Raw genomic sequence first — 25,486 nt, 5'->3', positions numbered from 1 at the left:
AGCCCGTTAATTTCCATATATACTGTAAGTTCTGGGTTGGAGTACTCGGTAATGACCTCAATATCCATCGGCTTTTTGTTGAGAGTTGTCCCACCGGCGAGGGACAAGGGAGGGACAAGGTGTGGTATATGTTTATACGATTTTGAGCTACTTTTGATATTGTCAATTGGTTTTACGATGAAACTTCAATTTTATTGTGGTATCAAAATAGGTTGTCCTCGTGTGAAGCCAAACAACCACACACGCTCCACGTCACCCAGTTGTTGTTCACATGTAAGCTTGAAAATCCGTTACACGTGTAGGGGCGTGTTGAGAGTTGTCCCACATCGATGAGGGACAAATTTGCTATATGCTTATATGATATTGAGTTACTTTCTATATTACCAATTGATTTTATAATGAAACCGCTTCGCCATTTTTAACGAAAAATGGTGACGATGCAAAATCCTTGTAATGGAAATGATCTCGCAATGACCTTTGTAATGGAAATGTTAATCAATATCCATCAACTTTTTACGAAAATGGTGATGACGCAAAATCCTTGTAATGGAAATGACCGCAATGACCTTTGTAATGGAAATGTTAATCAATATCCATCAGCTTTTTACTTTGTAATGAAAATGGTGATGACGCAACGACCTTGTAAATGAAATGACCGCAATGACCTTTGTAATGAAAATGTTAACCAATATCCATCAGCTTTTACTTTGTAATGAAAATGGTGATGACGCAATGACCTTTGTAATGAAAATGCTTACCAGGTGGGTTCTACGTGGATGACTTCAAGGTTATCACATTCGCGGTCGACACGTAGGGTCCATTCGAAATTCTACTTGTAAGTGTTTTTACTTGAAATAGTTTTATAGGACAAATTTTTTATAAAATCAAATCCAAATGTTTTATAAAAATCACTTCAAAGTTACTTTTCCAGAAAATGTTTATATTACTTATGATTGATACAATTTAACAAAACAAGAGAAACATTGTAGGAAACTAACTTTTCTAAGTAGAAAACCATCAGGGATGATTCAGTGGTAAATGGACGAATTTAATGTTCGTATTCTACACGGCACGTCCTCAGTTCGATTCTTAGTATTGATGAATCGAACAATGAGTTTTAGAGACAGAGAGAGGCTAAAATGTCTTTATGAATCTTTTCGGTATTCGAAATGGTGCACTACGTCACCAACTAGTCCTTTTTTATTTTTATTATTTAAAAAAAAAAAGTTTACTTTTTGAAGCCCAGAGGGTTAACCGAAATGTTTGTATACATATATATATATGCTTATTTTGTTCGAAGTTTGGGGAATTCTCTCTCTGCTGCAGTTATGTATGACTGAGGGAAGGTATGAGAAGGGAGAGAGAAAAAGACACGGGGTTTTTTTTTTTTTTTTTAAATGATATTATTTATATTAAGTAGGAGTGCAATTTGGTTTGGGCCAACCCGAACCCGTCCATATCTAATCGGATTTTAAATCCGAATAAGTGAGTTTTTTTTTTTTAGTTATAATTTGTCCGAACTCAACTCAATTTTAATCCGTTCATTAATTGAATTGAGTTGAGTTAGGTTGATTATTTGTCCAACCCAACTCGATTGGGTTGAACTGTGCGACATGCTTGCACCTTTGCACCTTTGCACCTTCATGAGAACCTACTGATATGATGTCCAATTTGACTTGAAGGGAATCATATTAAGTTTATTTTGCTGTTCACATGACATCATGTAGAACAACTTCCTTTATTAAATTAGTATTGCAACTATTCGACCTCTTTTTGAGATCTGCTTCACAATTTGATTTGTGATTGTTTCTTTGCTGCTTTCTTGTGCCGATTCAGATGAAGCAGGCTATTCAGAAAGTTGAGGGAAAGTGATTTTAAGGTCAGTTGTTTGCTACTACAAATAGGTTGATGTCTTTGTGGATGTATACATGCCCATGCGGGTGCTTTCAGAAACATATGATTTGAAATTCGATGCTAATGCTTGATAAAAACTTGAAAAAATTGGGCAATCCGAACCGAATTCAAGTAAACTCAAACCCGATTAAACCCAAGTCCGAATGAATCCGATTAAAACTCAACCTGATCCCGAATTGTAAAAGTTGGGTTAGGATTGGGTTGACCTTCCAATATGTCCGAGTTGCACCTCTAATATTAAGAAAGTGGGAGAGTGAGCTAAGCCTCATAATAGCTAGCAATAATGTGATTCAAATTTGTCCATAGCAATGATCGAACCTAAAACGTCTTACTTATAAGTGAAGAAGAATATCACTAGGCTGTAATATTAATTAATAATAGTCACGTAATTTCTATCCATCATTAGATATGACTAATGCTAACGATTAAATTATTAGTCCACCTATCATTACTCTTTTAATAGACTTTGTTCATATATTATGGTCACATGAATGCCGTGAGAAGCAATATCATTTTTCTCTATCAAATTACGATTATATCTGCACTGATTATTCTCTAATTAATTATTTGGACTATATTATAGACGTAGCCATGGTGATAAACAGTGGACGCCGTATATTCCTTTTGAATTGTCTTCTTTTTTGCCCTTTTCATTTTCATCCCATATATACCATCTAATGTAGCTGATTGCCACTTTTCATGATGCATGGAAGTTGGATAATCAATTTTTTTTTTACCCTTGTCCAACAAAATTTACCAAAAAAAAAGAAAAAAGGACGTAGAATGACAAATACAAAGAAATCAAACGATAGCTTTAAAGCATAAGAACATGTAATTCACTAGGGATTATAAGAAAAACTCAAAGATATATATAAATAGTATGAGAGATAGTAACCCTAATTGTCACATCCCGGCCCGAGTGGGACCACTTCTCGGGCCCGACTCCACCGTAGCACGATATTGTCCGCTTTGGGCCCCAACCACGCCCTCACGGTTTTGTTTTTGGGAACTCACACGAGAACTTCCCGATGGATCACCCATTCTGGGAATGCTCTCGCGCGCTACTCGCTTAATTTCGGAGTTCCCATGGAACCCGAAGCCAGTGAGCTCCCAAAAGGCCTCGTGCTAGGTAGGGATGAAAATATACATATAAGGATCACTCCCTTGGGCGATGTGGGATATCACACTAACACCACAAAAGAATGTATTTCTAGAACTCAGTTGTAAATGTTTTTAAAATAACTGAAAGCGCTTTTAAAGAAAATGTTTGGGATCCAAACATTCTTGAAGTGCTTCCTCTTAGAAGCACAAGTTATGTGCTTCTCAGAGTAAGTACTTCAAGTGTTTTTTTATGATTCAATTGGAATTTTACTAAGAATTAGTTTTAAAAACGTTTCACCAAAAATGCTTTTAGATATTTGAAAAGTTATGCAAACGAGTCCATCCTCTACCACAATTCTAAGCAAAATACAAATTGAACAAAATATATACCAACAATATCCTCAAAACTTATTTATATGGAGTTGGATAATATTGTACGTTACCTATTATCTGTAAAAGCCAAACAACAAAGTCCAAAAAAGAAAAAAAAAAACTCTTCCTCGCCGACAACAAAGTGCACACTTTATTTTTGGATTTTTCTGTGCGCCAACGAATTAGCGTGAAGGAGGAAAAAAAAAATGCATTTGTGGAAGTTGGAACTGTCACCACCCTCCTCCTCCCTTTTTTTTTTTTTTTTTTTGGTAAATGGGTTACTTTTTACTAAAATACAACAAAATTACATAACAGAGGCCCAAATACATAAATCACAAAGCAACAGAAGGACCTCCGTTGTAATCCAATAGCCCAAAATGTAGTTTTGAGCCCAAAATGTAGTATTGAACCCAAAATGTAGTTTTGAGCCCAAAACAGAAGCACACAAACAAACTCTAACAACTTCCTCAATGCATTGCCGCCGAAAGCGCCGCAACAGCACAACGGGCATGAGCCTCCACAACCAACACCTACCAGGAGCCCAACCAAATAGCACCTCAGAGATGGAAAGAAAACAGTGATCGTCCTCCTTCAGATAGCATACCGCAAATCGCAACCACCAAGTGGTAGAAACCGAAGAAGCTTGTGGGATTTCCACAAATAATACTGCCAAAGAAGGCAGACAGGGAGAAGGTGGTGGTGTGACCACCCGAGCCGGTGAAACCACCCTCCTCCTTTATGCTATTATATTATGTACATATTTAGTTTATTAATATTAATAAATAAAATAAACCAACAAATATTGGTGAGACATGTTAACAAGATTGTGTATCATCGAGATTATGTACATATTTAGTTTATTAATATTGAGTATCATCAACATGTTAACGAGATTGTGTACTGTTATTTGTGGTGGGACAGGAGATAGTTATCATGTTGGTGAGACTGAGGTAAGTGAAGTGATACAACTTAGACTTACACAATTGTAAGACTGCTTAGGTAGCTTTGGGCCCGTGTCTAGGAGCGTTTTTTAGTAGCACACCTCGTGGGACTGGGCAAGTAAACTTGTACTCGCCGGTGAGAATAGTTTTATTGAGATCTTTTCTCTCCCTTACCTACCTTAAAGCTGCCTTAGATGCTCTTGTTGGATCCAATCCAGAACCAGAGGGTATGGATTTTTACAATGGTTTATGATCTACTTGTGATGAAATGTAGAGGTGAATAGATGCAATTGTGTACTATATGAGTTTAGACTTTCACTCAACTGAGGTGCCGGCAATCAGTGGCGAACCCACATGAGGGCAAAGAGTGGAGGCCGTTACTCCCCTTGCCGGACAAACAAGCCTAGAGCGCTGGTTCAGCGCCCCAGCTCTTAGACTCCTAAAACGTTGCGGTTGATTTTTGGAAGTAAGCTCTGAATCAACGGTTGAGTCTCATTGGGTTCCGGCTTAAAGGACAAAAAAGAGGTGCACAGGCGAGTTGTGTTCGTACAGTTCATGGGGCTTAGGGAGAAAGCTGTGGAAAGGGTAGTTTGAAGGAGAAAGAGGTGTAAAAGTATTGGTATTGGATTCCATTGAAGCTTCATTGTCAAGAAAATTAGTTTAGAAAAAAGGAAAAAGTTGAAGAATTGTGAAGTGGGTTATGGAAAAAAATGGTGGCTTGATCGATTGGTGGGGTGAGATTAAAGATTTGACAAATTGGGCTCTGTTCAGCAGAATGATTGTAGTATATTGGTAGCAAAAAAAGAAAAAAAAAGGGGAAGAACTGGGAAGTGGGTTGTTCTAGTTGGCTCAATTTATAGGTGTGAATTGTGGGAAAATGGTGTCTTGATCAATTGGTGGAGGGAGATCAAAGATTTAACGAACTGGGTTTTGCTCAGCACAACAGAGTGATAGCAAGAACTTCGATAGAGAAGCACAAAGTTGAGTTAAATTGATTTGATGGGTTTGGGAAGAAATAGTAAGACTTGCAGAGAGTCAGCCACTTGGGGATTTTGTGTTCCATTTGATTTTTCTGGGTTTTTAACTAAATTGCCCCTTTGTGGCTTTCTAATCTTTTATTTTTCTCAATCAAAGAAAGGGGTGAAAAATATATTGGAAAATTGGAGCCTTTATTCACTCATTAAAAATAGAAGAGAAGTGATCCCAAGAACTCATTATACTCAATTTTAGTTTGGAAATCCTATCTACTTTGACCAAGTTCAAATAAATTCAATAATAACTTAGAAAAATTAGACTAAAACTCTAGTTGTGTACATCAATTTGGTTGAGCTTGAATAACAAGTTATGAGGAATTTTTCCCCTCTCCAATATGAAAGCAACCGCTTCGATTGAACTTTGTACTCTTTTGAATTTCGTCCCTCCCCTCAGTAAATCCTGACTTCGCCACTGCCGGCTATGTGTGTCAAATGAACGAGATTCAGAGAAGACTGGATGCAAAAATCAACCTAAAGTATTGTTACAATTCCTCAGTTTAACAAATTGTTATGTAAACTTATTCTGATTAATCATACAAGTTCATTCAGAATACGTGAAACTGAATCAAGGATAACTCAGATTCGGCATAAACCTATAAAATTACAACTCCACGGCTTAGAAAACTCGAGGACAAATCCATGCATGCCAGCGCTACTTGATGCGATTCTGTATCTCTATGGAAATGACTGCTATCCATACTTAGTTGAGAGGAATAGGAGAATTATCAATCGTATATCTTTGCCGTGGTGGACGCCTTGTCCTCTTACCCCAACAGGTAAGATTTCTCTCCTCAGGTCCCTGCAGCTCCATGCATTTCGGTTGATCTATCTGGGGCTGCTTAACTTCAGCCACAGTAGTAGACGGAGCAGAAGTTCCCATACGCTTCCTCCCCCTTCCCCTACCACCCTCACCGGAATTTCTTTGTGACAAACTTGACAGCCAACTCCCACCAGATTCCATAATCAACCCCTCAATTATTTGAAGATCATCAGTCACCTCATTTCTTGACAAAGAAACAAGACCGGGAAGTACATTTCTCTGGAAGTCTGCAGGGCCGCTCTTCCTTGGTTTCCACCAAATTTAATGTCATGTGCCCAAAGTAATCCGTCACATTGGGAAATGACTCTTCACTGGCAGTTCGCTTAACCTCTGCCGCACCTCCATTGTCAAGACTTCCATCACATGAAGAAATTATTTTTGCAAACCAACGAAGGGAGTCGGTTTGCCACTAATGGCATTGTCCTGCAGCATATCGTGAGTTTGAGATGATGAGATGCATGGCAGCTAGAGCCTCAGCTGCTGCTCTGATAAGGCCCTCATGAGGTGAATCCTTACGTCTTCTTTCAATGGAATCTTCCCCATATGTATCTGTTTCAACTACTATCGGTGCCTCCAAATCTATCACAGTTACCATCCTCAGTGGCAATCCTTTGAGTTTCTTCTTCAGTTAAACATCTATTTAAATCTATTTGGTGTCTTGAACCAGAATTCTCGTTTGATAATCCCTTGTCTAGAACCAGACCGTCTGCAATCAGTTGCTCTCTACACGAACATGACACAGGATCCTGAACCATATCACTCTTATCAAACGCAATTCTAGCAGAGTAGCCATTTTCAGCATCATGGCCATGCACTAATGAAGAGGAATCTGGAATAAGACCTTGAGAACGGCCATTTCTCAAATCAGCTCGGTTCACAAACTGCTTAGAAAGGTTCTGTAAGGAATCTATATTCAGATGATGAGAACCTTCACTTTCTTTGGAAGATTCACCATTGCCAAGTGATACTGCTTCAAGCCAATGCAATCTTCCTTGTCGGCTTTCTTGGTACCTCAGCCCCTGAAGAGAAATAATTTTTTTGTCCACAAGTTGCTTCAAGCCAATGCAATCTATATTCAAATAATATTTTGAAGTGCCAATAATAATTTCTTATTAATTTATAATTTTAATTTATTCTTTACTCTTAATATTAAATTTAAAGGTGAGTGATTGTGCATTCTTGATGATTAAAAGAACATTTTCTGTAGAAGTGAAACCACCCGGTATAAGTTATATAGAATATTGTCAATTTTCCGATAGGACAGTATTATCTTCAGGATAAATAATGTGAGAGAATTTGAAGGTTTCTGCCGTCGTGTTAGTTTGAACAAAGTTCCTTTTAATTTTTTATTTCACAGGCTCAAAACAATGAACACGAATTTAGAAAGACGTGCTCTAAGCCTGAATTAGTAAAGTTTAGCCACTACAATTTTTGTTTGTTTGTTAATACAATGATATTTACACTAAATGATGGAGGAATAAATTAGTTATGAACTACTAATTGGAACTCATGTATTGTTCAATTGTGGTATAACTTATAAGTAAAGGTAGCCCTTTCAATTTGTCACAGGCATACAAGGGTGCTGCAAGTGCACCTTCACAAAAGCCTTTCAAGTATTGGTATGACTAACTTGCAACTCTCACAAAACAAACCATCCAGACGTCCACAAGACGAGAACGAACCAGCCGAAAACCGGTACCAGGATGAACAATAACATAATGGAGGCTAGAGTTCCGGACAAGAGGCTAACATTGTTCATGAGTTCAGCCAAACGTGAGATGTGAGCTTGGACTATCTTTACAGCTAATGTGGGAGGAGAAAGAAAATGCATTTGTGGAGTGACCCTAATGAACTGTTACCACTTACATATTATGTACATAATCTTAGTTTATTAATATTAATAAATAAATCAAACAAACAAATATTTTGAACTGACGTTTCTACATGTAGAGGGTTAACGTTAATGTTGGCATCCATTGTCCAAAAGATCTTTAATTTCCTTGTACTACAAGCAAAGAGACAGAATTCACCAGCGGATGTCTTACAGATGAAAGTTTGAGGTTGTAAAATCTGAGTAAATGTTATGCAGGGAAACAAAATTTATCTGATCCATAACTTGGACAAAAGAATTGAAAAGAAATTCACCAAAATTTCCACCAACCTAGGAACACAAAAACATAAATCAGATCGAAGACTTGTTATGCATTCTCTCTCTCACACAGACTCACACAAGGACTCTGGTTTCTATTTTTTTGGTCAAAGGAGAGCTCTGTTTTTTGTCATAGGAAAAAGAGAACTCCAAAACAGAGTTTGGTGGCGAGGAATATGACCAATTGTGGCCGTGAAGCTTAAAGTACTACAGAAGATGGAACGGCGGTGAATGAGAGCAAAAGAAACGCGGTACTTTTGGGCTACACTTGCAACAAAATGAAAGCAACAAATGCACTTGTGCGGCGAGCAACGTCAGAACACTTCGAACAAAGAAAATTTTGCAACTAAGGATCATGATAAGTGGATAGTTGAGGGGTTTTTCCTTCAATTGAGCTTTGAAGTGTTTTTTCTTACATGGTTGCTAAGGTGTTTTTTTCCAATTCAATAAAAAAGGAAACGAAACAATTATTTCGAACTTGTGTTCCTGCATGGAGAGGGTTAATATTAAGGTCTGCATCCATTATCAAAAAGCACATGCCTTGTACTACAGAGACAGAGAAATCGATGAGATGAAGTCTTACTGTTACATGCATTTATGTAATACAATTATCATGTAACGATTAGATTTGATCCGATAAGATATTCTCTCCTTTTTCTTTGATTTGGGATGAAAAAAAGAAAATACATGTTTTGAAAAGTTGTACTCTGCATTCCAGCTTAATTATCATACTCAGGCATTTTCGTTCTGGTTCTGGGGTTCATCAATGCCGTTCAACCTCATCGCCTCCTTCATTTTGTCACAGACATAACGAATAACGTCAGCACATAGTGTTCTTAGGGTTTGGTAGGACTTGGTCCCAATTATCACAAAATATATGGCCCAACATGCAAGAGTAAACCATCCAAAAGCTGGAACGAGGAGGAGCACCAGTAGAACCAACGCAAGAGTTCCACACAAGAGGCTGATGTTGTTCGTCAATTCATATATATTTGTATTGTTGGAAGCTTGGAGAATGTTGGCAGTCTGCAATGTCCCCGCGTAAGTGAGTAAATCAGCAATCAACATCACAACAGTGTTGTGGTCTATGACAAATGGAGACGGTAAATTTCCGGTCGCATGCTTCACTTGGAGGAGGACTCCTAGGATGTTGAGGAGATGGAATATACATTTGTGTGCTGCCGGTAGAGATTTGTACTGACCACCCTCCACCATAGTGCTGCTGTATTATAATCAACACAGCAAATTAATGAATGGGAAAATGATCTCTGTAACATTACTCTAATGATAACAGGAGTTCCTAATATTCAGTTTTTCCATATTAGTTAATGACATTGACATGCGTCATCAACAGTTAGAATATCTGCCCACAACCCAAACTCATTGGCTAGCTAATTAAGAACATGAGCTTATCAAAGATCCCGTTTCACATACAAATTGTTTCTTCACTCTTTTTTATTCGTCATTTCTTTTGTATGTCTACATATGTCTCCTTTATTTACAGCACACAAATATTAAAACGGAAAAAAAAAAAAAAAAATCAAACGGACACTAATTTAGTTCCACAAAATCCTATCTAATCAAGTTGAAATGTCAAAACATCCCACGATCAAAGATTTTAGGTTTGTATGTGGTCTAATATCCTAGTGAATAAAGTGTTGGGTTTTTCACTAATGCACACCGGATTCGAAACTCTCTCCTCCCCTAAATTATTAAAACAGTTTCGAATTCTTCCTGTCTTCTTAATAATAATAAAATTTGAAAAAATTGATTTTAAGCTTATTTTGCCTTGAATTTACTTGCACTCACTCGAAATTAACAAGTACAAAACATAACGAAGAAACTTTTTTCCCAGTTGATTATGAAAAAACTAAAATGAAAAGGGGAAAAATAGTTTTCCACAAAACTATCAAGATATACGAGGACAGAATAACAACATACATGGCGAAGTATATGAAAAACTATTTAACCTGGGTAAAAATTATTTTGGTAAATATTTTGAAATTACGTTTCTGTTAGAGGGTCAATGTTAATATTTGCATCCATTATGCAAATTGCAGAATGCGCCTTTTTCTTGTACTACAGGTATTATAAAGAGAGTGAATTGATCAGAAGGCATGTTATAGAATATCTGGAAACCAAATTTCTTTGATCCATAACTTGAACCTGGAAATTGAAAACGAAAAAGAAGTATCGTAGATGAAAGAGTTTCAGAGAAGAATGGATTCAAAAAATTAAACAACTAAATGATGATAACTAAAGAAAATATACTAACCCAGCTGGGATTTGTGGAGGATTAACCGAAGTTCCGACGTGTATAAGGGGGATGTGGGTTCTGTGCATGTGTTGAAACTCTTGCGAGGAACGCTGCGGTGGCCGCGAGAATATTCAGGAGATGGATACTAAAAAGTTGCGTATGGAGTGAGTAGCGGAAAGGAAGAACCTTAAAGTTAAAGAATAATTTCAGAGGTGGTGTACTACTTATAGGGAGGGAAAGATTGGACTTGTTAGAACTAGCAAGTTTTGAGATTATACACAGCATGGTCCCATAATATATATATATATATATATATATATATATATATATATATATTTCGATATTCCTTCTGCAAAGAGACCTTTGACCAAAGTTTAGTCTGACCTTGTATGTGGCAAAAATATCGAGGGGTAAGCAGGAAGGAAAGGAAATGACGGGGTTTAAGTCGGTTTGGAGCCGACGAATGCCGAACTGGACAACGTGGGGCATTCGTAGTTTTTCCACAAGGTGTACTATAAAATAATTCACAAGGTGTCGAGATCCACACGTAGGGTCCATTTGAAATTTTTTGACATATAATGTACTTCTACTCGCAAATGTTTTTACTTGAAGTAGTTTTATAGGACAAATTTTTTATAAAATAAAATCCAAGTGTTTTATAAAAAACACTTCAAAGTTACTCTTCCAGAAAATGTTTATATTAATTATGATTGATACAATTTAACAAAACAGGAGAAACATTGTACGAAACTAACTTTTCTAAGTAAAGAACTACCACGGATGATTCAATGATAAATTGACGATTTTTAGGTCCGTATTCTACATGACACGTTCTGAATTCGATTATTAATGCTGGTGAATTGAACAATAAGTTTTAGAAACAAAGAAATGCTGAAATACCTTTATAAATCTTTTCGATCTTCAAAATGATGCATTAAGTCACCAACTTGTCCTTTTTTATTTTTTTTAAAAAGTAACTTTTCTAAGCCTCGAGGGTTAACCGAAATGTTTGTATGCATATATATATGCTTATTTTGTTCGAAGCCCAGAGGGTTAGCAGTTATGTATGACTGTTGAGGGAAGGCATGAGAAAGGAGAGAGAAACAGTCACGTGGTTTTTTTTTATTTTTAATAAACGATATTATTTATATTAAGAGAGTAAGAGAGTGGGTTAAGTCTCATAATAATTAGCAATAATGTAATTCAAATTTATCTTTGACAATGATCAAATCTAAAACATCTCACTTACAAATGAAGAAAAATATCACTAGGCCGTAATATTAATTAATAATAGTCACGTAATTTCTATCCATCATTAGATATAACTAATGCTAAAGATTAAAATTATTAGTCTACCTATCATTATTCTTTTAATAGACTTTGTTCATATATTATGGTCTCATGAATGCCGTGAGAAGCAATATCATTCTTCTCTAACAAATTACGATTATATCTGCACTGATTATTCTCTAATTAATTATTTGGACTATATTATAGACGTAGAAATATTGATAAATAGTGGACACCGTATATTCAGGAGATGAAAAAGGAATCGGTCGGGGGAGATGAGGTTTTGAGTCGGTTTGCAGTACCGACGAATGCCGAGATGGACAGCGTGGGGCCCGGTTAGAATTCAGAAATGACCGATGCATGTGGGTTCTAGATGGATGAGTTCTACGTTGCGGTTTATTCTTGTATTTTATCAGCCGGCGGGTTTATTTTATCATTTGCCTTTTGGATTTGTGGCTGATGGAAAGTGTTCTTTGCTTTATCATTTGATTTTTTGCACCTTCCACGTGGAATTTCTAACGAATTAGATGATGTCCGAAGTCTAACCAAGGGATCGATGGTTTCGCTTTCCATCTCTTTGCTTTGTGGTAAGTGTGCGTGTGGGTTTGATTCCATCTCTTTGCTTTGTGGTAAGTGTGCATGTGGGTTTGATTCTTATATTTTGTTTTTTTTTGTCATTTGATTTTTTGCACCTTCTCTGTTCTTTGCTTTGTGTAGTGTAGGTGTGGGTTTGATTCTTATATTTTTTTTATCGTTGATTTTTTGCACCTTCTACGTGGAATTTGTAACGAATTAGATGATGTCCAAAGTCTAACTTTCTACAGTTTCCAAAAAAAAAAAAAAAAAAAAGGGTCTAACCTTCTATGTGAAATTTCCAACGAATTAACGTGCAATGGGACGGAACGTTGTGAGACGGGAAGCACTCGTCCCATGTTTGGTGCGCCAATTTGCTTGAGACGCGATGTTCCGTAAAACAGATTTTAGTTATTTTTTTATGCCACCCTCCCTCTCAGAACTACTTGTTAGTTGTTATAGACTATGAAACATAAAATAATAATTTTTTGGACAACAATACCCCTACTCCTTTTCATTAATTTCACAAAGACAAATCGATGAGATGAAGTCTTACTGTTACATGCAATTGTGTAATACAATTATCATGTAACGATTGGATTTGATCCGGTATGATATTCTCTCCTTTTTCTTTGATTTGGGATGAAAAAAAAAAGAAAACACATGTATTGAAAAGGTGTACTCTGCATTCCAGCTTACTTATTATACTCAGGCATCCCGGTTCTGGTTCTGTGGTTCTTCGCTGCCGTTCAACCTCATCACCTCCTTCATTTTCACGGACATAAGGAACCGCGTCAGTAGTCCATGCAATATGAAATCTTTCAATTTGTCAAAGGCATGAAGAAGTGCTACAACTGAACTTTCACAAAAAATAGAAAGTTCCTAACTCGTTCGTCGTATGCCGAAGCGCCAAACTGATGCAATGGACAACTCCAGCCTTCGGCGCACGTTCCAAACACCTCACAGATATTCATAAAAAAATAAATTTAATTTAATTAAATTAAAAAAAAAAAAAAAAAAAAAAAAAAAAAAAAAAACACATTGCAGATTTGCGGGTGCATATTTACTCATTATCTTCAAGTAGTGGCAACTCACCACTTAAATTTTGAAATTTGTTTCTACTCATCACACATATTTTTAATATTTAAATTCATTTAACAGTATATTTTTGATATTTAGACTTATCAAATAGTTATAAATACAAGCATCACTATTATCTTAGAGTCGTGAACAAACATATTCCTAAATATTTTTAGTCACTGTAGCTCACTCGTTGGGTCATAAAAGCAATTTGGTTATGAAAGATTTTACAATGTGACTGAAACACGGGGTATTACACTAATGTTGAATCATCGAATCCAATTCCCGAGCCACGTAAGCTATTTTACATCCCTATTTTTTATTCAACAGTTCAATTTTGTTTGAATTCAAAGAAACTGAAGAAACAAAATATTTGTTTTGAATAAAGATAAAATTTCATTCTATTAACATGAACTCAACATGGAAAATTTGTTATGTATAGTGAGAAAGGTAGTTAATATTTGTAATACGTGATCATAATTTTAGTTTTTATTTTTTAAAACTATGATAAGTCATTGAGGACAATTCCATATGTATTGAAATGCTTTATGGATCATATACTATGGATTATGTGTATGTTTAGATGAGTTTACCTTAATTTGCTCTAATATACACAAAAAATACAGAAACGTGTTTAAATGACACGTTTCCCTCTCTAAATATGTTAAAATGTGATATTAATATATAAAAATGTTTTTAAATAGCCTAATTTTGATACTTATAACACTAATACTACACTAGTGTGAATTTAATAAATATGTAAGTTTTTGAACAAAACTAGTTTGACATGGAATTAAACTCATGAATTTGAAATATTTATAGGTTTTTTTTTTGTTAAAAAATTATTTATATTCACATTTACATTTTCAATTGCTACCAATGAATATCGTACTTCGATTTCAAGAAAATTTTATGCAACACTATGAAAGCATGATTATCATGCAAGTCCATATATTTATCACACTCATAAGACAAATAACTTGGCGATGGCGTCGTAAAGATCCAATGGACAATACTGCCCTTTAACCACAAGATATGGAAGATTATCTTAGTCATTGTCACTGACTCAGTGGTCCACCCATTTGGGCAATTTTATTTTTGTAATTTTCCAACAAATTAGGTGATGTCTCTAACTCGCAACTTTCCTTGGAGTACTCAGGTTATTGATCTATGTGAATAATGTTTCAGAAATTAGTTGACGATGACAACGAAAAGGTTAAAGGGTCTGCCGTGCATCCCATATGCAAGCATCATCGTGTTCCATGATGTCAGACACCGTTCAACTGCATGCTCAAATAGACTAGATGCCGTATTTAATTTCCCACACTCGGAATAAGTCGTGACCAAAGAATTGGTGAGAGATGTATCGTTGTTCATATCAGCTCGATATAAGTTACAGTGGACTTCCTTTGCAAAATTCAGACTTCCAAGCTCACAAATTGCATGAAGCAAAGTCATCAGAGTAGCTAAATCATGCTGTGCTTGCTCCATTTGCATCGATCGAAACAATGTTACGATTTCATCGGCATGGCCACGGTAAACATAGCCCGTCATCATCACATCATAAGATATAGCATCCTTTTTCTCCATTCTATCAAATAGTTCCCTGGACTGGATCAACTTGTTTGATATGGAGTATAGATCGACCAGAGCGGTTGCTGCCAATAGATCAATTTGAACACCAGCTCGAATAATATAACCATGGATACTCTTTCCAGGACGCAAATAATTCAAGCAAGCACAAGACAGAATCCCATTGGACAAAGTTATCAAATCCGGGACAAAATTTTCTCCCATCACTCTACAGAAAAGGCGGAAAGCCTCCAAGGGTTGCTCCAATTTAAGATAACCAGCAATCATCACATTCCAAGAACCAATAGTCTTTCTATCCATTTCGCCAAAAATGCAGGATGTATCGTTGTTCATATCGCCAAAAATGGGGATCCACATTTGTTATACATGTCCACGAGACTTGTTTCGAATACTTCATCCGAACCACCAATTCCTCTTCTAATAGCATAGCCATGGACTGAACGTCCTTCTTTCAGTACCTCTAACTGCGACGCTGCCTGAAGTAAGCTAACAAGAGTGACCCGATTTGGATGCAATCCTTGCCTCTGCATACGGCGAGCAAACCCAAAAGCCTCACAAGCACGTTGGTCGCCACTCTGAGCAACAATATCTCTCCCAGTAATTTCATCGAACACTTCAGCTGCATCTTCAACAAACCTAAATCTAGAGTTCAACCCGATAAGCGACGAACCCACAAATCCATTTGAACTAAACCCAGACTTCAAAGCATCCCCATGAATCCCTCGTCCAAATCCCAAACCCCCCAACTCGATACAACTTTTCAAACCAAACGTAATGGCGCCGCTATCCAACCCGATATTCCACCGCCTCAAATCTACGTACCGCCGAAGAACTTCGTCGAATTGACCGGCTCTGAAATACCCAACAAGAATTGCACTCCAGAGAGACAGATTCCCGTTGACGATTCTGTCGAAAACCCATCCGGAATCTGATAAAAGGTCGAACTTTGCGTAGCAATTCAGGAGCTTGCAGCCGAGAAATATATTGTTTCCGAGGCCGTGAGCGAAAATGCGAGCGTGGAGTTTTCTCAGTGAGAGAGCGTCTGAACAATTGTCCAAGAAAGAAGCGAGGTTGGTCGAATACATTAATTTAAATATTTTAGGGTGATAGCAATTTGATTAGAAATATACAGTCTCTGTGTATTGGGTATTTGGAGCAAGTGGCATTATTGAGAAGAAGTTCCTAACTTCATGAATTGTTAAAAAGAAAAAAAAATGTTAACTTCATATGCTGTGACTAATTATATATATTCATTCCAAAAATAAAAACTCTACATTCATGTTCATTTTGTTGTAATATGTAAATGAATATCGTACTTTATATATATATATATATATATATATATATATATATATAAGATTTGAATGAATTTCCAAAAGTAAAATTTTCTTTTGATTTTTTAATTTGGGTAGTCCATATATGTGATAGAGTAGACCTCATGATGCCACGTAACATATAACAAGGATACTAACAAACAAGTTGATGAATCTATGATATTACACTGAAATCTTAATTTTTTGTACAAAGTTATACAGTTTTAAGATTTTGTGTGGAGTTACAATTAAACACAAACTTGAGGGTGCAAACTGAAATATACCCAATAATTAAACTATCTCATTTTGGTCTTGAGATTGAGATTCTTCTATGCCATTCAATCTCATGTTTAGCTCCTTCAGTTTGCGAATTACATAATGGAGCATGTCAGTTGCATTTGTACTTATACAAAGTCCTTTCAAGGTTGGATAAGGCTTAACCATAGTTGTCACAAAGCATATGGCCCAACATGCGAGAGCAAACCACCCAAAATCTGGGACTAGGAGGAACGTTAGTAGAATTAAGGCAAAAGTTTCACACAAAAGGCTAATTTTATTCATCAATTCATACAGATTTGAATTGTGGGAAGCTTGCAGTATCTTAACAATGGCCAATGTCCCGGCGTAAGCAAATAAATGGCAATTAACATCAAAACAGTGACGTAGTCTGTGTCAAATGGAGACGCTTGCAAGGCTGCACATTTAACTTGGAGCAGCAAGCCTAGCATGGTGAGGAGAAAGAAAATACATTTGCGGGGACCACTATCCTCCTTCGTGCTGCTGGAAAGAAAATTAGATGAGTAAGTGGATGAATTTCCCTAGCTAATCACCTTGTACGTACTTTATTAGGAGTAGTAAAACCAATTAATTAGAAAAAAAAATTAATTATGCTCCAACCAAATGCTTGACTTTTAAATATTTGACAATTATATAATGTCCATATATAAATTAGAGGCATTCACATTTCCAAGTTTTTAAGTAAATCACTTCCATTAATAGGAGAGGGAAACAGCTGCAACTTGGACATTTGTTTAACGTCAAATAGGTGAAGCATCCTATACATGTTTAAGTAATGCCCCTTGACGTTAAACAATTAGAGGCATTCACATTTCCAAATTATTCATTGCAGTTTGAATTTGTCATAATTAAAATCAAGTTCATTATTACCTGGTGCGTGTTCTACCAATGCCTTGATGTTAAACAATTGCCCGTCCTATAACTTTGACTGAAAACTTATGAATCTAAAAATTTTGATTTAAGGACATTAAATTTTATCAGCATGTATTTAGAAATGAAATTACATGTCATATTTTCAGATTTTTTTTAATCATTTATGTTTTCCCATAATATCTTCGTTGTTGTTTTAAAGGGAAAATAGTAAAAATTGTATGAGAGATTACTCACATATGTGCAAATTGGATGGAATATATGCTGCTAAATTCTTCAACGAACATGGCAATATTACAATAAGGCATGCATAACGATAACACCATTATCATAGTAAACGAAAATGACATCCACCATTTTTAATCCCTTAATGACTAAGGAACCCAACTCTTGATTTTCTTCCTGTACAATACATATGGGTAAAACGATATTGATGGATATAAGAGAATTCTAACTACACTGATTAACTTTATTTTTTTTGTTAATTAGTAATTACCAAAGTGATAATAATGACCAAGCATAGTTTAGTTCGTGAAACCAAATTCTATCAGCCAAACAAAAAAAATGACACCATAATAATCAGCAAGCAAAAAAAAAATATGGAATGGTTATGGTGTAATTCATAAATTTCATTTTTTCTGTATAATGAGCGGGTGCAAAAAGACTAAGTTAGATGATTGAAAATAATAAGAAATTGTTGTGATGGAGACACACCCACAATTTATAAAATAATCACTTAAGAAATATAAGAATATTTAAAACAACACATCTTTGAGGCACGTAGCGCCCGTGATGCAAAAATACCTCTCTCACGCACGCGTGCAGAGAGACTAGTCTTGTTTAGAAGCCATGGTGAATCAGCCATCTCTGTCGTCCGCCCTCTGGCCTCCGCCATCCCTCTCATTCCACTGTAACTCTAATTTATTTTATAAAGAAAACTCAACAAATGTCCTCGCCAAAAAAATATATCCTAAATCGCAAAAAATTTCAAATTTGTGTGTGCACAGAAATGTCCTCGCCAAGAAAGAGAAAGGGCTGGTTCTTTAGGTGAGGCTGCTATCGAATTTCATGGCTGCAATGGTGCAGCCGTCGTAGTTGTCTCCGGCTGTTGTTGTATGGTCTTCGATTATTGAGTCAACGATCATATAGTCACAGTGGAAGAAAAGGTAAAAACAATGTTCTCATCGTCATCATCGAATCTTTGGCCGTGGGTGTTCATGGGGTTGCTGGTGGAGAAGTTGAAACGCTGGAGGGGTTTGGATTTTTTATTTTTATTTTAAATGCTTAAAATTAGTTTCAAATTTTGAAAAAGATATATTTAATTAACAAGTTTATTATGATTAAAAATAAGACACATGACAGCTAATAAGCTGTATGATGAGCATACATCAAAATTAATATAGACGAGCAAAAATGCACCCTTTAGTTTAAGGTTGCATGGATGACTTAGTCCACAGAAAAAGCTACAACTTAGCGGAAACTTCCAGACTCGTTCCTCGAATGCCGAAGCGCGTGGAACTGTTTCAATGGACGATACTACCCTCCCAGCCTTCCGCGTACGGACATAAACATCACAAATTTCAATTGTTACGCCCTAAAAAATAAACATCACAAATTTATTTGTTTTATATTGTTAATAAAAATTGAATTTTTCATAAAACTACTACCAACCTAAAAAATTAGAAAATTAAAAATAAAACTACCACCAACCAAAAAGTTAAACAACAAAATAAGTTTGAAATTTCAAATTCTTCCAATTCCATTATCTCCTCTCTTGCAAGGATATCTTATCATTGACTACAACAAAGTCCACATACAAATACTCATCTGGATTTCCGTGTGGAATTTGCAACTTTCCTTAGAGTAAATATCTGATTCATAATTCGGATCTACAAATTGTGTTCCAACAGTTACTAAAAAGAAAGGGTTTGCAAGCACTATTTTACACCGTATTTAACTTAATAAAAAACGCAATAACACAAACTACCAACCTAAAAAATTAAAAAATTAAAAATAAAACTACCACCAACCAAAAAGTTAAACAACAAAATAAGTTTGAAATTTCAAATTCTTCCAATTCCATTATCTCCTCTCTTGCAAGGATATCTTATCATTGACTACAACAAAGTCCACATACAAATACTCATTTGGATTTCTGTGTGGAATTTGCAACTTTCCTTAGAGTAAATATCTGATTCATAATTCGGATCTACAAATTGTGTTTCAACAGTTACTAAAAAGAAAGGGTTTGCAAGCACTATTTTACACCGTATTTAACTTAATAAAAAACGCAATAACACATGATACAAAGGCAATAACAAGTAGTTTATAACTAAGGCAACAACAAGTAATACAAAGACAATAACGAGGAGGACTCCTAGCATGGTGAGGAGATGGAATATAGAATTGTGTGCTGCTAGTAGAGATATGTACTGACCACCCTCCTCCCTAGTGCTGCTGTATTATAAACAACATATAGGATTAGATGTGAAGATTACATGGGAACAAGTGGCATTGTACTATTAAGGAATAGGAAAATATCAAGAAGACAATCTTTGTTAGATCATAATACTAATTAAGAGCATGAGCTTATCCACGATCTCGTTTGACATAAATATTGTTTTTGCACGCTTTTTTTTTTTTTTTTTTGTCATTTCTTTCATATATCTACATATTTCTCCTCTATTTACTACACACAAATATTAAAACGAAACATAATGAAAATGTCATTATTCAATTCCACAAAAACCTATCTAATCAAGTTAAAATGTCAAAACACCCTCCAATCCAATATTTTAGGCTTGCATATGATCCAATATCCTATCCAGAGGGTTGAGATTTCCACTCATGCATACCAGGTTCGAAACTTTCTCATTTTTTAAATTATTGTAATAGTTTGAATTCTACCCTCTCCTTAATAGGGCCGGCTTGAAGGTGTGCCGAGTTCACGAGGCATAGGTCCTCTATTGTAAGTTTTAATAACCTATGTATTGTGTTACATATAAACAAGGGAACTTTAATAAAAAGTTCCCAGTATTATTCATTTTTACACTAAAAAGTCAATCCTAGTACTATTCATTTTACCTTTTATTTTGTTATTTTCGTTAAAACTCAAAGTTTTCAAGCTATTTTTCATTAATTTTCCTTATAAACACAGGTGAATATAATTAACAAAGCGTCATAGTTGAGTGGGTTTGCGCTCGATCATATTTTTTTAATTATGAAATTTTTTTCTTGCTTTAAAGATAAAAATAAAATTTAAAAAGCAGAAAAAATATGAAATTCAAAAAGGAAAATCCTAGTCGTAAGCGTGCAAAAAAGAAAGCGGGTCTCTTCGCCGATGAGACCAGGCAATGCCGATGAACCCTCCCACCCACTTCTGTTTTTTTATTTCATTCCTTTTTTTGTTATTTATTAAAAAAAAGACTCAACACTCTTTCTAATCTCTCGAATTGTCTCTGCACTCTCTACTCTCCTCCTCCTCCTCCCTCTACCAACAGACTCAACACGTCGGCCGTCGAGTCATCGACCACCACCTGTATGAGTTCTCCATTTTCCAGATCCAGACTTCCACGGTTTCACCACGACCTGCAAATCGAACTTCTCTGATCTGAAGGTCCAACATTCATGAAATTATTGTACCTTGATTTCGATTAGGATTAGGGTTTTGGACTTTCAATTTGGGGACTTAGAATTAAAATTAGGATTTCTGTTTGAAAATCCCCTAATTCCAATTACCGCTCGATTTCTTTGTGTTTGGTTTCAATTTTTCTGCTTTTGAATTTTAATCGAGGGCTTTCTTCGATCTTTGTATTCTGATTTTTTTAGGGGATGTCTGCAAATTTGGGATTTCTGCTATTTCTAGTTTACTTGCAAAACAACAGCTTGATAAAACTCAAATGCAAGGAGAACTTTTTTATTGAAATCAAAGAGTTGCAGTCGCTATAAACTGAAAGTTAATCAATCAAAGTTTAAGTGGTAGACATGAGTATTAAGGCATCCCGTCCTGGTTCTCGGGTTCTTCGGTGCCCTTCATTCTCATCATCAGCTTCTTCATTTTGTCACGGACATAACCAAGAGCTGCAGTACAGCGTCTTCCTAGGTTTTGGTAGGACTTGGTCACAATTATCGCAATAGATACTACCCAACATGCAAGAGTAAACCACCCGAAACCTGGATCGAGGAGGAGCACCAGCAGAATCACTGCAAGAGTTCCAAACAAGAGGCTGATGTTGTTCATCAATTCATATGTATTTCTATTGTTGGAAGCTTGGAGAATCTTGGCAGTCGCCAATGCCCCCACATAAGCGAATAAATCAGCAATCAACACCACAACAGTTTTGTGGTCTGTGACAAATGGAGACGGCAAATCTCCGGTCGCATGCTTCACCCCCAACAGGACTCCCAGCATGCCCAGGAGAAAGAATATATATTTGTGTACTGCCAGTGGAGGACTGTAGTGACCACCCCCCTCCCTAGTGCTGTTATATTATAAACAACATAGAAATTAATGATTAGAAAAATGATATTTCTAGCATTATTCTAATGATAACAGCGATTTGAGTAATTTTTCATTGTGATCGGAACACAGATAGTATACTATGTGTTTTTATATATATAATGAGAAATTTAATTTTTTAAATTATTAACTTTTCATCACACATATCCAATCATTCATATATAGACACGTGATGAATCACTCCGTTTACCGATCATATTGAAAATCTCTCTCGGGGTTCCTAACTTTTCAATTTCTTCCTCTTAGTTAATGACATCAACTGTTAGAATATCTGGCCACTACAAACTCATTTGCTAGCTAATTAATTAAGAACATGAGCTTATCCAAAACCTCATTTGATATGCATATTGTTTCTTCACTCTTTTTTATTCGTCATTTCTTTTATATATCTAAATATTTCTCCTTTATTTATTGTATATAAATATTAAATCAAAATAATAATCAAATGGGCACTAATTCAATTCCACAAAAGTTGAAGAAAAAAAATAATATTTTAGGCTTATTTTACCTTGAATTTACTTGTACTCACTCAAAATTTACAACGGGTTCGAAACAGAACGGAAAAACCTTTTCCTCAGCTGATTTTGAAAGAACAAAAATGAAAAAGGAGAAAAGAGCTTTCCACAAAACTATCAAGAAATACGGGGACAAAATCACAACATACATACAGGAAAAGGATCCCTTCTGGATCCATTATGTGGGGATCCTAGGAATCCTCGTATCTCAGCCGTTCATCGCGTATCGTACAGTCAGAAATTATTTTACTTTTATTATTTTAAATTAAACATAAATAGTACCTGACGAAAACTGACCGTACGATACACAATGAACGGCTAAGATGTGGAGATCCCTAGGATCCCCACGTAATGGATCCGGAGGGGATCCTTTTCCATACATACATACCTAGGCCTACTTGCATACATACATGGTGAAGTATATGAAAAACTATTTAACCTTTGTAAATATTTTGAAATTACGTTTCTGTGACTTGGACCTGAAAATTGAAAACGAAAACTTTCACCGAACTGAGAGGTCGGCGGCGTGCAAATGGATGCAAAAAACTAAAAAGATGATAACTAATAAGTAAAAGGAAAGCAAAAGAAAATGTACTAACCCAGCTGGAGGATCACCCATAACTTCTGGTGTCAATGCAAAGTTGAGAGCAGGTGTTGTTGTTCCCGCCGGGGGGGGAGCGAAGTAAAAGGAAAGCAAAAGAAAATGTCCTAACCCAGCTGGGATTCGTAGAGGATCACCCATAACTTCTGGTGTGAATGCAAAGTTGAGAGCAGGTGTTCTTGTTCCCGCCGGAGGGGTGGGGGGGGGGGAGGGGGAGTGAGAATGGTTGGTGTCGTTGTTCGGGGCGGGGAGCGGCGAAGCGAGGATGTTTTGGAACCGCGGGGAGTGGTTGCGATTTGGGACGATGTTTTGGGACGGGGATGGTGGTTTTAAGCCTTCCGGCGGGCCCCACTGGAAAATTGATTTTACGGGCCTACCCTTTAGATCAAGGAAAAGATAAATCGATTTTTATATATCGATTTTTGGTCAGGGAAAAGATAAGACGATTTTTATATATCGATTTTTGGTCACGGAAAAGATAAATCGATTTTTTTATATCAATTTTTGGTCAGGGAAAAGATAAATCGATTTTTTTAATATTTTTAATTTTTTTCTATGGTGTGTGAATTTATTCGGCTGGCTGTGGAAATCAGATTTTAAGTTGTCCCATGGGCCCCACTTGTCAATATTTGGTATCTGAAGGTGGACCAAGATTCTCTCCTAATCTAATGATGAGGATCCTCATGATCAAGAGATATCAACCGTTGGATTTTTATCCAACGGTTATAATTATTATAACTTTAAAGAGACCCTCCTGTTTGTAGCCCTTAGATAAAAATCTAACGGTCCACATCCTTTGGTCATGAGGATCCTCATTCTTAGATTAGTAGGGGATCCTGATCCTCTGAAGGTATTACCTCTATGGTGATATGATTTAACGGGCCTACCCCTTAGATCAAGGGAAAGAAATAGACTTGCATGTCCTGGTCATCGACCACCACACTTCTACGAGTCCTCCATATTCCGATCCAAACTTCGGCCTGATTTGGTACTAAGGTGATTTTGAAAAAAGTTAGTATAAAAAAAAGCTACGAGCTATTTTTGTGTTTGGTAAACATTCAGCTTCAGCTTTTTTTTATAGTTTTGGATGAAAAAAAGCCAAAAACAAGAAGCTGCAAAACCTAGCTTTGAAAAACCAGTTTTTTTTCACATCTGTTTTACATAAAAGTTTACCAAACACTATCATACTGCTTTTTTTTTTTTTTTTTTTTTTCAAAATCACTTTTACAAAAAATTTTACCAAACACTCTGCTGCTTATTCTCACAGCACAGCAAAAACAGTTTTTTTTTCAAAACACAACAATACCAAACCAGTTCACGATTTCGCCTCCATCTCCTACCACGACCTCCAAATCGAAGCTTCTCTGATATGAAGGTACCAAGATTCATGAAATTATTGTACCTTGATTTGGATTCTGAAATTGAGGATTAGGGTTTTAAAGTTTCAATTTGGGGATTTAGAATTAAAATTAGGACTTCTGTTTTGAAAATCCCCTAATTCCAATTACCTCTGTGATTTCTTTTTCATTTGGTTTCAATTTTTTTGCTTTTGCATTTGGATCGAGGGCTTTCTTCGATCTTTCTATTGTTGATTCTCTGATTTTTTTGGGGCTGTCTGCAAATTTGGAATTTTCTTTCTTATTTGTTATTAGTTAATGTTAGACTGCTATTTTTAGTTTACTAAAATTATTTTGGTAAGTATTTTAAAATTATGTTTCTACATGTTAGAGGGTTAATTTTAAGATTTGCATCCACTGTGCAAATTGCATAAGCTTTTTTTTTTTAGAAAAACTAATGAAAATGACTTGAAAACTTTGAGTTTTAACGATAAAGACAAAATAAAAGGTAAAGTGAATAGTACCAAGATTGACTTTTTAGTGTAAAAATGTGGTTTTTCGTTAAAGTGAATAGTACTGTGAGCTTTTCGTTAAAACTCCTTTTTTTTTTTTTTTTGGTACTACACTCAGAGTCCGTTGGCGTGCGTGAATGATACAGTTTTAGAGAAGAATGGATGCAATAAAAGTAACAACTATAAGCAAAAGAAAATCTAATTAGCGTCAACTATAAGCAGAAGAATGGATGCAATAAAAGTAAACAACTATAACCTAGCTGGGACCATAACTTCTGTGCCAACATTATTGGTTTAGAGAGTTTTATCTAATTAGTATCATTGTTTGGAGTCATGAGTGTAGCAAATTTATGGCTTGTTTGTTTGGTAATTTGGTGAGAGTCAATTTGCAAGTTTGT

At 35.9% G+C, this 25,486-nt stretch overlaps 2 protein-coding genes and 1 pseudogene across 2 annotated transcripts; all 3 read right to left on the bottom strand.

Annotated features, from left to right (window-relative positions):
• Window positions 1-8,958: 8,958 nt before the first annotated feature.
• LOC148694049 (uncharacterized) lies at window positions 8,959-10,836 on the bottom strand. The gene is made up of 2 exons (XM_088700748.1): window positions 10,607-10,836; window positions 8,959-9,553 (listed from the first exon to the last, which is right to left on the bottom strand). The coding sequence occupies exons 1-2, from the start codon at window positions 10,672-10,674 to the stop codon at window positions 9,064-9,066; spliced, it is 558 nt and encodes a 185-aa protein (XP_088556874.1). The 5' UTR covers window positions 10,675-10,836; the 3' UTR covers window positions 8,959-9,063.
• A 3,618-nt stretch (window positions 10,837-14,454) lies between these two features.
• Window positions 14,455-16,262, bottom strand: LOC148694048 (pentatricopeptide repeat-containing protein At5g27110-like; annotated as a pseudogene).
• A 5,186-nt stretch (window positions 16,263-21,448) lies between these two features.
• LOC148694047 (uncharacterized) lies at window positions 21,449-24,628 on the bottom strand. The gene is made up of 3 exons (XM_088700125.1): window positions 24,551-24,628; window positions 23,238-23,617; window positions 21,449-22,085 (listed from the first exon to the last, which is right to left on the bottom strand). The coding sequence occupies exons 1-3, from the start codon at window positions 24,626-24,628 to the stop codon at window positions 21,596-21,598; spliced, it is 948 nt and encodes a 315-aa protein (XP_088556251.1). The 3' UTR covers window positions 21,449-21,595.
• Window positions 24,629-25,486: the final 858 nt, after the last annotated feature.

This window comes from Pyrus communis, chromosome 9 (assembly GCF_041283825.1).
Source record: "Pyrus communis isolate YQ-2024b chromosome 9, ASM4128382v1, whole genome shotgun sequence".
Taxonomy (NCBI): Eukaryota; Viridiplantae; Streptophyta; class Magnoliopsida; order Rosales; family Rosaceae; genus Pyrus; species Pyrus communis.
Note: the sequence above shows the minus strand (reverse complement) of the source record. Positions and strands in the feature narration are given on the sequence as shown.